The sequence below is a fragment of the Embiotoca jacksoni genome, unplaced genomic scaffold (genome assembly GCF_022577435.1).
Source record: "Embiotoca jacksoni isolate LCO1_2020_lvr unplaced genomic scaffold, fEmbJac1.0.p SCAF_10, whole genome shotgun sequence".
Lineage (NCBI taxonomy): Eukaryota > Metazoa > Chordata > Actinopteri > Embiotocidae > Embiotoca > Embiotoca jacksoni.
In genome coordinates, this window is record NW_027185230.1 from 6,174,445 (window position 1) to 6,190,985 (window position 16,541).

A 16,541-nucleotide genomic window follows, 5' to 3' on the forward strand; every position below is an offset into this window, starting at 1 on the left:
TTATTTAGTCAGTTCTTGTATGCTGGATTTCGATAAGATGGTTCATTTCAGGCAAACCTTTTTTCTTGAGGCTATTTTCTGAAAAGATCCCTGCTATGCAAACTGTTCATTTTAAAGTGGTCTGACACTGGCCAATCAGTTTGAGAAAAACTGTCCTTAATTTTTAGGAGCAGCTGCTAATTGTGATTTAGTGGGAACCTCCAGATGTTAATTACTTTGCCTCCAATTAAAAATCCACAATAAGAGTCTGGTTTTTCATATATCATGTTTATTACAACAAAGTCTCCATCAGCATGTTGAAATTCATGGCCATTGTGACATCTGAGGCCTTCCGTGTTGTCATAAAACAAACACTATAAAAGCTAGTTTAACAACTTCATGTAGAGCATCAGCTACCAGGTGTTTACTGGATGCAAAACTTATCCGTGCAGGCAGAATATTCTATTTAAGCTATTGCGACTTCAATAGGGGCGGCAGGTTCTTCACATCTACTGGAGAGTCCATCTCCTGCAGGAGAAGAAAAGATCAGTTTTTTTCCTTAAAATAAAGTAAATACAGTGAAGATATCAAGGAGAAATCTTGACCAACTAATGAAGACATAGCGTATTAAATTGTATGCTGATAATCCTTTACTATATATTGGGAAATAATCCAGGGTGTCAGTGTGTTTTTTTGTTGTTGTTTTTTTTTTAAGTTAAAGAAAAAAAAATTAATTCAATAAACTTGCGTCAAACTAAATTTTTGTGAAACTATTTTAAAAGAAAATACTGGACATTTCTAAATAGCACGTATATAATATTAGGTCCTCAAACATCTTCAGAGTCTGGAGAAACTATATTCAATATTTATGATTGGATATCATATTGGTGACCAATATTTTATGAGTGAACTGGTTAGGGAATCATGAGTTCCATAGTTGGTAGGAAATACACGTGTATCATTTTAAATAAATTAGTTTTACCTCACAGTCAGATTCAGAGTCTTCACCGGGCAGGCCCATGCTGGCCATCAGAGTTTCTTTCTCTATGGATTTGCCTCCGATGGACGCCAATTCTCTCCTGTTGAAACATTGTTGCCGGTGTCAAAAAGGAGCAGAAAATAGTCTTGAAGTGGTCAATAGGACAAAGACTTAAGACTTTTCATTTCAACCGGACACTACAGCAGCTGACTTTAATGTTTACTTTTTTTTCTTCAGCTCACAAAGTGTCGATCTGTAAAATAATCTGCTGCCACAAAGACAATCTAGCTACACGCAATTCTGGCCGCCTCATTTTTTAAAAAGGTGAGTCTCCCCCCCCAAAGTGCAAAAGACAACACGTTCTGATCAGTCGGTACCTCTTGGCGAAAATAAAAGCAGCACCCATCAGCGCAGCAGTGAGGCAGAGGACACTGAGGATCACAGCTACGTGGTTTTGTCCACTTTCTCCGTCATGACAGAACTCTCCCTTGTAACCAGCGTGACACTGACAGCGGGTGACTTTGCCCTCTGTTACGCAATTGCCGTGACCGTGGCAGCGCTGGAGATCACAGGATTCAGGAAGTCTTCCAGCTACGTTCTTGTTGGAGTCACGGGAGGAGGATGACAACTGTGGCGGGCGGCCATCACTGGTCCCAGAAGAGGCCGAGTTTGAGCTCGGACCTGAAGAGAAAGTCAACGTTAGCGATTCCCTTCCATGTTACATGCAGCCGTTGCATGCCAAAATATGGTCCCACAGTGCACTTCTTTTATTACTTGTGACAACATTAGTGCAACCTAATGGAGTCTTGTCACAACCTTGAAATTGCCAGGCAGCTGGTAGAAGGTCTGGGAAGTTACTGTACACAGCTAAAGCTGAAATCTGAAACCAACTGTTTTGTACGGATTAAAACAAACCAGATAAAACAGGCCATTAGTAAATTTAAGAGGGGGTGGTAGGTGGATTTTGTTATGCAAGTTTGAGGCCAACAACTGGCCAACTCTACCTTCATGCTATCCTGAGCCAGCAGTCTATACTGTAAACATGAAGCTACAGCCAGCAGATGTTAGAGTGGCATCAATCCTTCCCATTAAAAATCTCTCGTCTGAAAAGGACAAGCTTTTTGGCCAAAAGTGTTTCAGTTCTTTCAAGAAATATTGGAATAACGATCCCATTCTCATTCCCAGACCGTCAAATTACAGCGGTCGGTGTCAGAGAGAGTCAAACATGTTTTGTTTAACAAACCCAAATATTGACCTTTAGCAAACAGCACTCATATCAATTTTACTGAGGTGGTGAATACAAGCCGATTTGATGATCTTCATATTACCACACTTATATTACCCTACCTGAGCATTACAGTCAATCTGTTCCTTGACCAGCAACTTCAATTTCTGATCGTTGTAATTTGGATTACAACCAAACCAAGATTACTTTTTTTTTTTTTTTAACTTTGGCTTTATTTGTCTGAACACTCACAGTCCAGCTCGTCCGACTGGTCTGGACAGTCCACGTGTCCGTCACAGAACTTGTTGCTGCTGATACACTTCTTGCTGTCGAAGCAGGATTCTTCTCCGGTGGGGCAGGCAGGGAGCGGGGCACAGGAGGTGGCATTGAGGACGTAGAAGCCCCGCCCACATTTACAGGTACGACCTGCGGGATAGGCCAGGCACAGATGGGCACATCCGCCGTTGTTCTGGGAGCAGCTATTGCTTCCTGGTGGAAATGGGTGAGCAGAGCAGTTTTAGAACCACTAAATATTTGTTTTGGTACATCATATAAGGATGATTTCACTTGACAAATTCTTTAAAACAACAACAAAAGAAATTCACAAGTCTGTCACCAGCATTTATTGTCATTTTTTTTGTAGAAGTCTTAGCTTCCACAATTGTTGAGTTTTTCCTGGAAAGTATTCAAAACATTTAACAAAATGTGTGCTTGCATAGTTTTACACATTAGATTCCATTAAGCATTCCCTAATGTTTATTATGTAGAAGATATATTTGACATCACTGGGTTTTTATAGAGAAATGGATTTTCACCTTTTATATTTCAACTGCACATTTTCTCTCTCGTGCAAAGCCTCAATACAGTAAAATATTTTTAGGACTAAAGCTTCCATGTGTCTATACCCAAACTATGGCTTCAAATCTAGTTGAGGTGAAATTATGTTTGCAGAATTTCATAATTTATTGTTCAAGCAATGGAGCATTCAAGAGAATATGATTGGCCTTTTCATTTGCTCCCACTGAAGTTCAGTTGTCCGAGTCTATGAGTTATGAAGGTCAGTTTAATATTCGCATTTTTCTGCAAGTTATTAATATTGCAATTGCAGCTTCTTTTCTGACATTATGCCTTTAGAGGGAGAATCACAACCCTCAGAGATGATCTGAGTTTTAATAGAATATATTCATATATCTTGTAATGCATGACAACATTACAGCTTTGCTTTAAAACACCCCCCCCTCCCCCCATTTGTCTGCTTGGACTGCATGACACACCGTCACGGGTGAAGAGAATATTGTGCGTTAGAGCTCCATTCATCGTTGCCCTTTCCCACTGCAGCACACAGCCACAAACCGCGATCTCTCACAGCTCGCCAAGCCCCATCTCCCTGCAGGTATCGCATCACTCTGCCATCTATTCAGCTCAAACTGAGCCTAAGTGAGTCTTTTCATTCTGCCTGCAGTGTCCGGTAACACACTTTATATCAGTTCTCTCCCTTCAGCAACGGACAGAAAAGTCGAGGTGAAAATACAAGCGTGCAGACGGTGTAATTCCTGTTTTATGACCAAGAGCTTAATTTGTAAAACGGAAGCAAACGAGCCTGACAGTGTGCAGCGATCCTGTTTGTTGGCATTACAAAGCTGGCCAGGGATGAATGCATTATGTAGCGTTATTAAAGGAGGATTTCTGTGTTGACAAGCCACTTTTGCAATTTAAAAACAAAACTGTAAAAAAAACAAAAAAACAATTCACACCCCCCACGTTGGCTGCATGTCTAAGTGGTTGCACTATGGTTGCATGTTACATGTCTGTTTGAGGTTGCCCTCGTTCACAGGTATCATCCTTCACTCTGTAATGCATCCTCTTCACCATGAATATCAACATGATTGACGAAGCACAATGGTGAGTCACACACCTTTAAATAGAAGTCACCAAAATGGAAAGTTATTCCAGTTGTATGAATTAAACTGGTACAAAAGAGGAACCTTCAGGGAAATCCTAATGTCCGAGCTCCTAAGGCTGAGCCCGGCCTCCCTACGTAGGAAACCCATTTCAGCCGCGATCTCGTTCTTTCGGTCACGATCCACAAGAGCCCCAGAGCTCGTGGCCGTCGGTGAGGTTTCGGAACGCAGAACGACCGGTAAATGGAAAGCTTTGCCTTCCGGCTCAGCTCCCTCTTCACCAACACGGTCCGGTGCAGCGCCCGTTTTACTGCTGCAGCCGCACCGATCCAGCTGTCGATCTCCTGCTTTTTTTTTTTTTTTTTTTCTTTTCCATTTTGTGATTTCAAGCATTTTCTTTGTGATTTTATGCTATTTACTTCTCATATGGCCTCTGATTTCTTTTGCGTGTGCGTTATGGTGATGCCTGCTCCACCTCCCTGTTCAGACTCCTCTCATTCCTAGTCTGGATTTTTCTACATCCTGCCATGTCTCACTTTCCCTCTAGTGGCCATCAGTGAGTTTCCCCACAGACGTTTCCCACCCTTCTACTCACTCGTTCTCACATCTGCTCCTTTTCCAACAGTAGGCTTCAATAGACAGTTGTATAGGGGGGAGCTTTCAGTACAAATTTGTCAGTGTGTGTGTTGCTATCAGTGCCATTTTAAGTTAAGCGAACTCCTCTCTACAACTCTGTTATTACATTTGAATCTTCCTGTCGTCGGAACCACTCAAATGATCATGTCTTGTATCTTGAATTATTTGTAACATTTACAAGCTTAAGACTTTCCGTGAGTTTATTTTCCAACCTACCAGACTGGCTGTCTTTGCTGTAGGCTCTGACTTGCACCACGCTGGTCTTTGTCTCGAACCACAGTTGTGTGGGTTGGAGGCCGTCACTGACCCACAGTCTGGTTACATCTACACGGGTTGAAAAGCAACATTCATTTAAAAAAAAAAAAAAAAAGTTTCTGCAGAGCACAAGTCGGGAGAGACTAATCAGAAAGGTTAGAGAAGAAACATTTCATGCGTGCTCACAGGCCTGATGGAGACAGAGAGAAAGTGCTGCTGATTAGAAGTGGATGTCAAAAAATGTAAAACGGTACAGATTGCGGAGAATAAGCTGACTGAATAATTCATTATTACATTAGTCTGTGATGCCATCTGCTGCCTGCAGGGGATGAAGACAGATGAAACAAAAGGTGAAGGCTCTGAAGAGATTATTTAAGTGGAACAGAAAAAAAAAAAAAAAAAAAAAAAAAAAAACTACATCAAGCGCTGGTTTTCATCAAAGGAAAATTATTTTTTACCCCTCAAACGGTCATTCCTGAAATTCTTCGCATCAATAAAATCACAGGCTTTGATGCAGGCTGCTACTTTCATACTAAAACTATTTTGGTAAAGTTGTAGCGAGTTTGTTTTAGCTTTTCCACTGAAGAAAATATCTGCTTAGTGGCGACTTGTCGTATCTAACATGATGAATACATTTGTTTGCAGTAGCATTGAGATAACACCAAAACATTAAGTCTGTCCTCACCTTTGCCCAGGGTGACCCAGAAGAAGATGTTCGCAGTATGCGAGAAAGAGATCAGCAGACCAGGCCCCGTCTTGTACTGTTTATATCCCAATCCATCCACGCCGATGGAGCCGATTACTCCTTCACCTGAGAGAAGACAAATTAGACGCACACGGACGTACGCAAGCAAAAATATATGATGCGAGAGTTGCAACTCCTCACCAGTGTCGGCCCAGTAGATCATTGTTCCTGTACTGGAAAAGACCAGAGAGGTGGGAAAGCTCGACTTCCTCCACATCACTGCTTTTCTACGGCCATCCATCCAGGCGCAGTCTACCTCCGTCTGGCTCTTCCCACCCGCCATGACGATCGCTGTGTAGCAAAGTCGGCCTGAGGGCGGATGCAGCGCGATGGATGTGGTGCCCTGAAAAGCCAAACATCATCTGGGTTTACCAAGCAAGGACACTAGGAAAGTAGTTCAAAAGAAAGGTCAGGCGTAGAAAAGAGGATTAACGTATAAACTGCAATGCTGACTTGTTTTTGAGATGATGTCAATATTGAAGGTGTAGCGAAGAGTGCATCTGTAGTTTTAGGTCTACATCAGCTAATAAAAAAAAAATCCAACCGTGCCTGGAAAATTTGGTAAATTTCTGCGAAGACATTTTGTACCTTGGCTTCCAATATCTGCACATCTGTTTTTATTCATGGGGAATCAGACTTCCACAGCAAATGAGTGCAGGGCTAGATCAGAGTTGCATTTACTCTGCTGTATTTGTAAATATGAAATCTTCATTTAATTTGCCTAGATTTTAATGTCTGAAGTCTTTAAAAAAGTAAAAGACTGGGGGAAAAAAAACATTAAAAACTGACAAATCAACCAAGTTAAGTTTTTGTCTTTGCTTACTTACATTTTAATGAAATCATTAAAACTTCAAAACTAAGACCTCCAGTGCAGAAGGCCTTTAAATTACTCTGCACTTTACAATGTGATCATTCTGACAGAACAATGAAATATATTTAAATAAAGAAAACAGGGTGTGTAAATGTGAGTTCTGCCTTCACCATCAGTGATCCCTGCAGCAGTGAGGTGGTGTAGCCGTCATGACGGGAGGTCACGTGGATATCGGCCCTCTCGCTGCTGCTCCAGTAGAGGTTAAAGGTCACCCAGTCGACTGCCAGAGCCGTGACTGAATCATCCTTGTGGGGCGGAGAAGATTGGCTTCCACAGTTAAAGTTTCACCGGGGAGTGATATTTTTACTGAAGGATTTAAGAATAATCATGCGTACCTTCAGCTTCAGGATTTGTCCGGCAGGTTTGAGTCCCTGTCTGGAACTGGAGGAGCTCAGTGTCAGTACGTCCACAGATCCTACTCCTGAATAAGCCACATACAGAGAAAGGTCCCGGAGGGAAATGTCCATCCCCAGCGCCTTGTTTGCGCCTGGAAGAGCTAATTCTCGGTTGGTTGGCATTTTTTTCAGAGCCACGCCTTCACCATGCACGGCGCGCAAGTTAATCTGCATGTAGCAGAAAGGTGGGATTTAAAGAGGAAATGAGCAGGAGAAAAGCAAGCAGATGTATTAATCAAAATATCGCCAACCAGAAAGGGCCACTGGATTTCTCAGACTGTCTGGTCTTAACATCACCATGACGACATTCACCTGATAGAGTGTCTGCCGAGACAGGAGCAGGATGAAAGAGGACTCTTGAGGCAGAGAGCAGCTGATTTTGTCCCTGGAAAGCAGCATCCCCTTCGGGCATCGACAAACTGCTGTTAGCGCCGGCACTGCTGGAGCTGGTACTCCATATCTGCCCCTCACTGCTGGAGCCAGAAGGCAGAGATGGGAGCAGCGGAGGTGGTCACAGGGGCTGGATACAGCTGGCTGGGAAAGGGAGTGCATCACCTAGGGAGAGAGGAAACATTAACATCGCAGATCCTAGCTGTGGTAGAGTGTGAAACATTTTAATTGAAGGTTGCTCTCCTGAAATCTAGCAGCCTTTCGGACTCCAAACTTCTTCATGAGTCATAAGAACACCAGTTGAAGACTCACTTTCAGTCCAAACGGCTGGCCCGGTCTCTTCAGAAGAACCTTTTGATTTTTCCCAGTGATCTTGTCAGCTGAGCGGACGGTTCTTCTCTTGGTGTCAGACCAGAAAACTTGATTGTTGAAGACCGCCACTGAGAAAGGGCTTGGAGTTTCAGCTAACTGAAGGATCTGGTGAAAAATCAGCACTAATTAATGATGGATAACTGCTGGGAGACGAGCTGTAAACGTACTCTGTGAAATATCAGGTGTGAGCGTGACTATTTGAAGTGAGAGCAGCTGACAGACTACTTAGTGCATTTTTCCTCACTCTTAAACTTTAAAATCTTTGGAAGCCACTTGGTTCCTCATTCAGTTCTTCTGTTACCTTGATGTTGTCTCCATCCAGAGAGGCGGAGCCTATGCAGCGCAGCTTCTCATCAGCCCAGTACACCCGGTTATCCAGGAGGTCGTAGGCCAAACTGACAGGCCAGCTCAAGTCGCGGCTCAGCACCACCTTCCTCTTTGAACCGTCCATCCCAGACCGCTCGATCTGAGGGGTGCTGCCGATCTCCGACCACAGCATCAACCTGACAACGGTGATCATACAATACATGCATTGATGAGAGATTTCAGGTTGAGGTTAGGTGTTAACTTTTTCAGCGTTTTTTTTTTTTTTTTTAACCCTTCGTGTGGCAGCAGGACCAATGAGCTCGGCTGCTCCAGATCTTCATCCAGGACCACGGTGTAGTTCTGAGATCTCATCATGTCCTTGCTGAGCTTCACTGCCAGAATCTGGCCGACCAGTCCGTCCACCCAGTACAGATTCTTGCCAACCCAGTCCACTGCGATGAAATCCGACTTCACTCCTATAAAAACATTTCATTTGACTACCATAAATTCAGCTCCATACTTTGAGAGGTGACCAAATAAGGTACATTCAATCCTTTTCCCTTACTTTTCTTTCAGGCTTGATCAATTATAAAATACTACAAAAAGGCAAAGGACGAGCATTCATCCACCACACCTCATTACAGTACTGTAGTGTTCCTGAGATAGCTGTACCTTTGATTAGTGTCCCTCTGTTGTTGGAGTTTTTCATGTCAGCCCAGCGGATGCTCTGGTAGTCAGGGCTCAGCCAGTAAACTCTCTGCTGAGCCCAGTGATAATCCAGTGAGAAGACCGGCCGACTGGCAGAGTAGAGAAGACGTAAGGTGCCACTGTGGACTCCCATCAGTAACAGCTCTGACTGCACTGACGCCAGAAGCAAAGGCTCATCTGGAGATGAAAACATGACCAGTAAGTGATAAATCCTCTGCTAAAAACTCTTTTCTCTTCAGTTTTTGAATCGATCAGAGTTTTGTCTAGTTTTTCATCTCAGAAGTTTATGTTCACCTGGATTTAGTCTGACAACCATTAACTAATCATTAAAAGATTTACTGTCCAAAAGTGTAGCGCATCGATTTGACGAGACTATAGAAATTAAACAGACATCAGCTAGGTATTGATCAGGAGTGATCCCCCACACTAAAATAAATAAGGTTGTTTGAAAAAGCATGAACATCTTCATATCAATGGCAACAAAAAGTATTGTCAAACTCAATGTAACATGTCAATCACTCGTGATAATTCTGCTTGGAGCATGCGTGTGAACTAAGAGTAATTCACTCCATTCATCAAATCAGACAAAAACTAGGATCTGCTTCATGGTGCACCTCTGCCAACCAGTCAAATTAAAGTTTACATTTGTTTGTCCAGACTCATTACATGTAGTGAAGATTTTAAAAGACCTGTATGTGTTCACACGCTGATTCTGATATAAAGTCTGACCATCAACAATACTTCAAATATGGATGCCACTGTAAAAAAAAAAAAAAAAAAGCTACAGATTCTGAAACGTAGATGTTTTTTCTCCCCACACAGAGCACCTTTTGTCTTGCAGCTTTTGTTGTCAGGCTCCAGGTAGAAGCCGGGGTGGCAGAGACAGCTGTAGGACCCATGGTTGTTCAGGCAGATGTGTTTGCATACAGAATTTGGCACCAAGTTGCACTCGTCGATGTCCAAACAGGAGACGGCGTTGGACTGTAGTCTGAAACCTGCAGCACAGAAGCACCTCTGGAAACATGAGGCAAGAAGACATTTCAGCTTTAGCTTCATGGAAATGCTTGTGTAAAGACTGTTCTGTGCACATGTCTAGATGGGTGTGAAAAACAGTACATAGTTGCCTTGCCGATCAGTTTTAAAAAGGAAAAAGCAGGTCAGGTTAAGTTCAGGAGAAAGCGGTGTTAAGAAGAAGAAAAAAACGTTCAGATACACGTCGGCTCTAACACTGACCGCTCCGTTTGGGGTGCTGGCACAGACGTGGGCGCACTGAGGAGCGGATGGACTGGAGCAGTTGCGGTGAGCACATCCCGCGCCCTCATCTGAGCTCTTGGCACAGTCGGTGAAGCCGTTACACACCAGGCTGGGATCCACACACTCTCCACTGCCACACTGGTAAAGGTGAGTGGGGCATTTTCTCTGGCTGCCTGTGAAAACAGAAGCACAGATTCATTGCGTTACAAAGGCCCTCGACAGAGACTGAAATACATTTTACATTTAACCATTATATCTTGTGCATTTTTAACACTCAGAATCAAAAACGGCATCAATGTTTTGTTAGACAAGGCCCCATTCTGACAATGACACTCGGCACCAAAAACTTGGGTCAATCTGCACAGAACAGACATTTTGACTCAAAAATTAAGATGACAGAAATTACTGGCTAAACTTTGTCATTTCAAAAATACCAGAGGACAAGCACTGGTAAATATTTGATAATAAACATGCTCACATTTGTCCTCGTCCATGCCATTGTAACAGTCCATTTTCCCATCGCACCTCCAGGACAGAGGAATGCACTCACTGCCGTCTCCACACTGCCACTGGTATTCCCGGCATTTTGTTGGAGGAGTTTTGCAGTTCTGAAACGAAATCATGACAGTTTGAATGGGTTCACGGCTTTCTAAACACGCTGACAAATCATTCCCTCGATTCATCAGTGGAGATCTACTTCGCCTCGCTCCGTTTTCCTTCCCCACCTTCTCATCCGAGCCATCCTTGCAGTCCCGCTCGCCGTCGCAGAGCCATTCCTTCTGCAGGCACTCGTGGCTGTGTGGGCACCGGATCTGTGTCAGGCAGCGCGGAGGTCGCATGCAGTCCACCTCGTCAGAGCGGTCTCTGCAGTCAGCGTAGCCGTCACATCTCAGAGCCTCAGACAAGCACTGCCCGCTGGCACAGCGATACTGGTGAATCTCGCAAGGCACCGGACCTGCCCAGAGGGAAACAGAAACATGGATATCATCCGATGCTTGTCGTGTGGATCCAAGTCACTGTACAAACTAATGCTGAAAGTCACCCACCACACTTTTCTTCATCGGAGCCATCAGCACAGTCTCTCTCTCCATCACACAGGAAGGTCTCTGGTATACAGCGAGTGTTGTTGTCGCAGCGCCGATGGCAATCCTTACTCGGACTTGAGCAGTCCATTTCATCGGATCGGTCCCGACAGTCGTTCTCCCCGTCACACACCTGCTCTTGTGGGATGCATCTATTCCCGTGAGCACACCGGAACTCACCTGGGGAGGAAGAAAGAAAACTCAAAAGATAACCTTTCACAAGCAGAGTTTTCTAACTTTGATAACCCAAATTATAAAAAGGTTTTTTTCTTTACTTTCATCTTTAACTTTTTTTTCCCAGGTCAGTGGACAAAACAAACCTGCTTTACACTGAGCAGCACATCCCTCTTCGTCTGAGCTGTCCTTGCAATCCTTCTCTCCATCACACACATGGCTGTACATAACACACTCCAGGCCGTCGTTACATGGCTTGAAACCTCTGCGGCACTTCAGAGGGGCTTTGGCATTAAGCGCATTTTTTACTTGGCAGAGAGAAAATGATATATTAAAAAAAAAAAAAAGTTGTGAAGGCAACAAGCTTAGACTTTGAGAGCGAGAAAGATCTAGGAGATATTATGTGAAGTTGGTAGCTAAACAAAATTGAGGTTAGGTTTGATTTGGTGAGATGCAGCTAAAGTGTTTATGGAAGCTAGTGGGGTGTAACTAGCCAGTTGCTACTGGCAAGGTGTATGCAGTTGGTGAGCACATCAGGTATTTGAGTTAATGTGTTTCCATTGCGCAAACCACAACCGAGGTGAGAGGGATCAATGAAATGTTCTTGTAATTTATTTCATGAATTGTTGCAGTGTTGTGATTTTCTTCTGTGCTTACAGGTGACTGCAGCATCTGCTGGTTGACACCGTTTCTCATCTGAGCCGTCGAAACAGTGGGCACGACCGTCGCACACGGCCATCCTGGGGACGCACTTTCTACGGTCGCTACACAAGAAGTCATCTGAGAGAAGGGAAGGTGCAGATTTGAACGGTGCATGGAGAAGTTAATGTACCAGAAGAGATATGGTGGAAATATTAGCCTGGTACCATCAAGATAAAACTTGAAAGCAGGCCACAGATCGGTAATGTCAAATAAAGCACGTCACTTTTTCTTTGAAACACTCCCTCGGTGAGTCTGTGCCATCATTAGTTTCCCAGATATGTGACCCTACCTGGGTTTTCACACTGGACCACACAGTTGTCTTCATCAAATCCATCAGGACAGTCTCTCTGTCCATCACACAGCTGATTCTGAGAGATACACAGCGATGAACTTGGACAGAGAACTGAAGGGGTGATGCAAGTCGATGCGGAGGTGAGAACAGGAGACTCTGTTGTTGCCGCAGTAACAAGGTCTGGAAACGGGGAGAAAGAAGAAACTGTTCAACTTATTTCAGCACTTGGAGGCAGGACTGTTGGCTATTACACCATCACAAAACAAGCATTTCTATAAAACAACCTTGGAGTGGTGGTAGACTAACACGTTGCATTATTTCCATCAATAATAAATAAATCCCTGGAAAAATTAATTGTCAGGACTAACCACAGCCTTCTTCATCTGTGCCATCCACGCAGTCTCTCTCTCCATCGCACAGGAATTTCTTTGGGATGCAGCGCTTGCCGTCGGGACAACGATGCTCGCAGCTCCTGGTTGGTTTCCAGCAGTCCAGTTCATCAGACCGATCCTGACACTGTGGCTCCCCATCGCACACCTGAGCCACAGGGATGCACATTTTTCCATGCGAGCACTGGAACTCATCTGGGTCAGGGAAGAGTTAAAAGATCATCTAAATGAAACTCATTTATAGAACAGTGTTGACTAACTTTGTTAAATTAATGAGATTACTTTTTTTTTTATCTAGTGTAGGGTAAAGCAATAAAAGATAAATGTCTATATAATGGGTTCATATAACTGCTTTTATGTGATGGTCGAAGAAAAAAAAAGACATTTCTGAATCTACACAACTTTAGTAAAGGTTCAAGCGACCATAGTGAAACCACCTTTTTGGCAGAATTCTGGGCATCCCTGTTCATCGGATCCATCCAGACAGTCGTTCTCGCCATCACACACGTGGCTGTTCAAAACACACTCGGTGCCATCTTTGCATGGCTTTGCGCTCACATGGCATTTCAAGACATTAGCCAAAGGTGCAGTAGCAGTTCGGCTCGGACAGCTGCCTTCATCTGAGCCGTCGTGGCAGTGAGGGCGTCCATCACAGACCAGACTCCTGGCGATGCAGCTCCTACGGTCCTTGCAGAGAAAGTCAGCTGTGGAGGAAGGCATTTAATTTATTAAACGCAATACCAAAACAAACAATATGACAGATCACCCATGAGGAGTCCACCCATCACCACTTACAGTTGGAAGCACATCGTTTCACACAGTTCTCATCAGATCCATCAGGGCAGTCCTTCTTTCCATCACACAGCTGTGTTGGCTTGATGCACAAAGAGGAACCTGAACACAGAACTGAGGGACTCCTACAGGACAACTTGGCGGGTGAAGGGGATTCATTGATGTGGACGTGTTCTGCAGCAGTGTTCATCTCTGCAGCATCTAAAAATTGATAAATGCAAGAATTAGATGTATTTTTTTTTTTTTTTTAAAGACATATTTCAAAAATATTAAACTAATGGAACAAGCTGCATTCTAGAGTTCATCACAAGCCATTGGTATCATCGGCATTTTTCAATTTTGATTTTCAGCAAGAGTCTCACTTATTGAAACCAAACGGTCAAAATTATTGTAATAATGATTTAAAGAAGTGAAAATCAAGTAGTTGAGTGGAAAATACAATGTTTACACTAAAGCCAGTAGATGGCACTGTGCCCTTTCAGGTGTCCTCAAGCTGAGAGGTTTTACAGAGATGACAGAAGAGCCAAAGAGGAATCAAGAATCTTCAGTGTGGATGATTCATCCCTGTCTGCCACATGCTACTGAGTCAACAAGCGCAGGATATAGTGAGTATACTGATATATGGAGATTTAGTACACAATTTGTTCTGATAAAGATAAAAATTGTTACGTATTCTATTGAAAAAAAATACACGTACAAATCCCAATCCCATTCACAAAGTTATTTATTCACTATTTCATGCACCGATTTGTTTATGTGCTTGTTTACACACTGGAGTTCTGTTCTGACTGAATTCAATGAGCTTGTGCTCTGTCTGTGTGCTTTTATGTACCGAGTTTATGTAATAGCTTAATGCATCAGCTTGTTGGTATTGATTTAGATGTGTTCAAGGACTTTGACTTCAGGTAGGAGTATACCGTTTGTCAAAAACCTACATACATTTGAATACTCTAAACCAGTTTAACAAAGTGTCCTGACTGCTCTCAGAATATGAGTAAAGAGCCCTGATTTTAGCTTCGTGTCCATTAAAATTGCACCAAGCTACACATACTTTAAAAAGGGTACCAGATCCACCATCACTATATTTCACATAGCTACTTAAATGGCAGACAATTTTTTTTTTTTTTTTTGCCAACTTCACTAGCAACCATCAGGTTGCGCTCACTTTCAAAGCACTTTCACAGTTATTTCGCCTTTCAACTCACCACATCCTTCTTCATCTGATCCATCTGGACAGTCTTTCTCTCCATCACAGACATGACTCAGCAGAACACATTCTGTCCCGTCTTGGCAGAGTCTGGAGCCCACGCGACATTTCCGGACGTCCGTCCGAGCTGCAGGAAGAGCTGCTCTCTGACAGTCGAGCTCATCTGAGCCGTCGTGGCAATGAGAGCGGCCGTCACAGACGAGACTCTTTGAGATGCAGCTCCGACGGTCTTTGCAGCGAAAGTCAGCTGTGGAGAGTAAAATTATATTAAAATATACGAGTAACCGTTTCTAGTTTGCTGTGTGTACTTCAAATTTACACAATCAGTAATTCAACTTTCATGTCAGTTCACATCTCTGCTGATCCAAAGTGACATTTGTTGAAAGCTTAATTTCAAAAACCAGAAGAATAAAAAGTTAAGCAGTCATCTTTTCCACTCGGGTTGGGATTTAACAAAACAGGCCGCAGCAGTGATTGAATCTTCACACTACTTACTGTCATAGGGACATCTTTCCACACACTGTTCATCAGATCCATCAGGGCAGTCCTTCTTTCCGTCACACAGCTGTGTTGGTGTGATGCACAAAGAGGAACCTGGACACAGAACTGAGGGACTGGTGCAAGGTGGCTTGGTGGGAGGCTGAGTGAACTCTTTAACACGTGCAGGAGATTCACTTGAGGGCTGATTCTCAGCAGTAATGGTGGCGGTGCTCTCTGCAACACCTACAAATACGACAGCAAGAATTGGAAAGGTTTAAACTCCGTATATCTACTACTGCTGTAAAAACAAACGTTTAGACAAAAACTCAAATCGTATTCTGTTTTTATATAGATTTTGCACAGCGTCCCAACTTCTTTGGAAATGGGGTTGTGTATTTATCCCTTTTGTAGAACAACCTTTGGACAAATACTCACCACATCCTTCTTCATCTGATCCATCTGGACAGTCTTTCTCTCCATCACAGACATGACTCAGCAGAACACATTGTGTCCCGTCTCGGCAGAGTCTGGAGCCCACGCGACATTTCAAGGTGTTTTTTGGGGGAGCAGGAAGAGCTTTCCTCTGGCAGTCAAGCTCATCGGAGCCATCGTGACAATGAGAGCGGCCGTCACAAACGAGGCTCCTGGGTACACAGCGCCGACGGTCTTTGCAGAGAAAATCGTCTGGGAGAAAATGGTTGAAAATAAAGTCCATAATTAATTCAAAGAGTGAGTCAAATCCATTGAGTATACTTAATTGTCAAAGTTGTCTGTTGAGGATACCAGATCAAAACATTTTAAATTAAGAAAACGTACTTCTCGAGGGACATCTGCTCACGCAGTTCTTTTCATCAAAGCCGTCGGGACAGTCTTGACGACCGTTGCAAAACTGGCTCGGAGAAATGCAGAGGCGACCAGAGGCAGGACAGAGGACGGAGGGGCTGCTGCAGGGCGGCAGAGTCTGAGCAGGAGGTGTGGCAGCAGGAGGGGGTTCATTTGACGGATCAATGTTTGGTTCAGTAGTAGTTGTGGTCTGTTGTTGGGCATCTTAAAAAGACACAGTAAGAATCATTCAGTGAGGTTAAATGAATGTAGGATAGTTAAATTAGTATTTTTCAAATATTAGATTAGCAAGCCAGAAACTTCACTGGAAATGCCCACTTCAAAATGATCTTTCAAACAAAAACAGATTTCATCAGTAACTGACTTTTTTTTTTTTCCCCCCCGGTGAGTGGGATTGTGGTCGTAGGAGACTCACCACATCCCAGTTCATCTGATCCGTCCTTACAGTCTTTCTCTCCATCACACATGTGACTGTATAAAACACACTCCGTGCCATCGTTGCATGGCTTTGAGCCCGTGCGACATTTCAGGACATTTGCCTGAATCGGAGAAGCCACCACGGTC

General features: G+C 43.5%; 2 protein-coding genes across 2 annotated transcripts; both read right to left on the reverse strand.

Moving 5' to 3' along the window:
- Nucleotides 1-262: 262 nt before the first annotated feature.
- LOC138204320 (low-density lipoprotein receptor-like) lies at nucleotides 263-13,484 on the reverse strand. The gene is made up of 25 exons (XM_069159478.1): nucleotides 13,451-13,484; nucleotides 13,093-13,359; nucleotides 12,635-12,850; nucleotides 12,264-12,446; nucleotides 11,930-12,052; nucleotides 11,419-11,580; nucleotides 11,063-11,278; nucleotides 10,742-10,971; nucleotides 10,495-10,624; nucleotides 9,996-10,189; nucleotides 9,590-9,776; nucleotides 8,727-8,939; nucleotides 8,347-8,530; nucleotides 8,050-8,251; nucleotides 7,689-7,853; nucleotides 7,299-7,541; nucleotides 6,927-7,154; nucleotides 6,702-6,836; nucleotides 5,862-6,063; nucleotides 5,661-5,786; nucleotides 4,937-5,044; nucleotides 2,436-2,672; nucleotides 1,336-1,639; nucleotides 962-1,058; nucleotides 263-507 (listed from the first exon to the last, which is right to left on the reverse strand). Exons 3-25 carry the CDS (start codon nucleotides 12,822-12,824, stop codon nucleotides 451-453), a joined length of 4,116 nt encoding a protein of 1,371 aa, XP_069015579.1. The 5' UTR covers nucleotides 12,825-12,850; nucleotides 13,093-13,359; nucleotides 13,451-13,484; the 3' UTR covers nucleotides 263-450.
- Nucleotides 13,070-16,444, reverse strand: LOC138204794 (sortilin-related receptor-like). The gene is made up of 7 exons (XM_069160301.1): nucleotides 16,393-16,444; nucleotides 15,951-16,181; nucleotides 15,570-15,818; nucleotides 15,150-15,377; nucleotides 14,653-14,901; nucleotides 13,451-13,648; nucleotides 13,070-13,359 (listed from the first exon to the last, which is right to left on the reverse strand). Exons 1-7 carry the CDS (start codon nucleotides 16,442-16,444, stop codon nucleotides 13,070-13,072), a joined length of 1,497 nt encoding a protein of 498 aa, XP_069016402.1.
- Nucleotides 16,445-16,541: the final 97 nt, after the last annotated feature.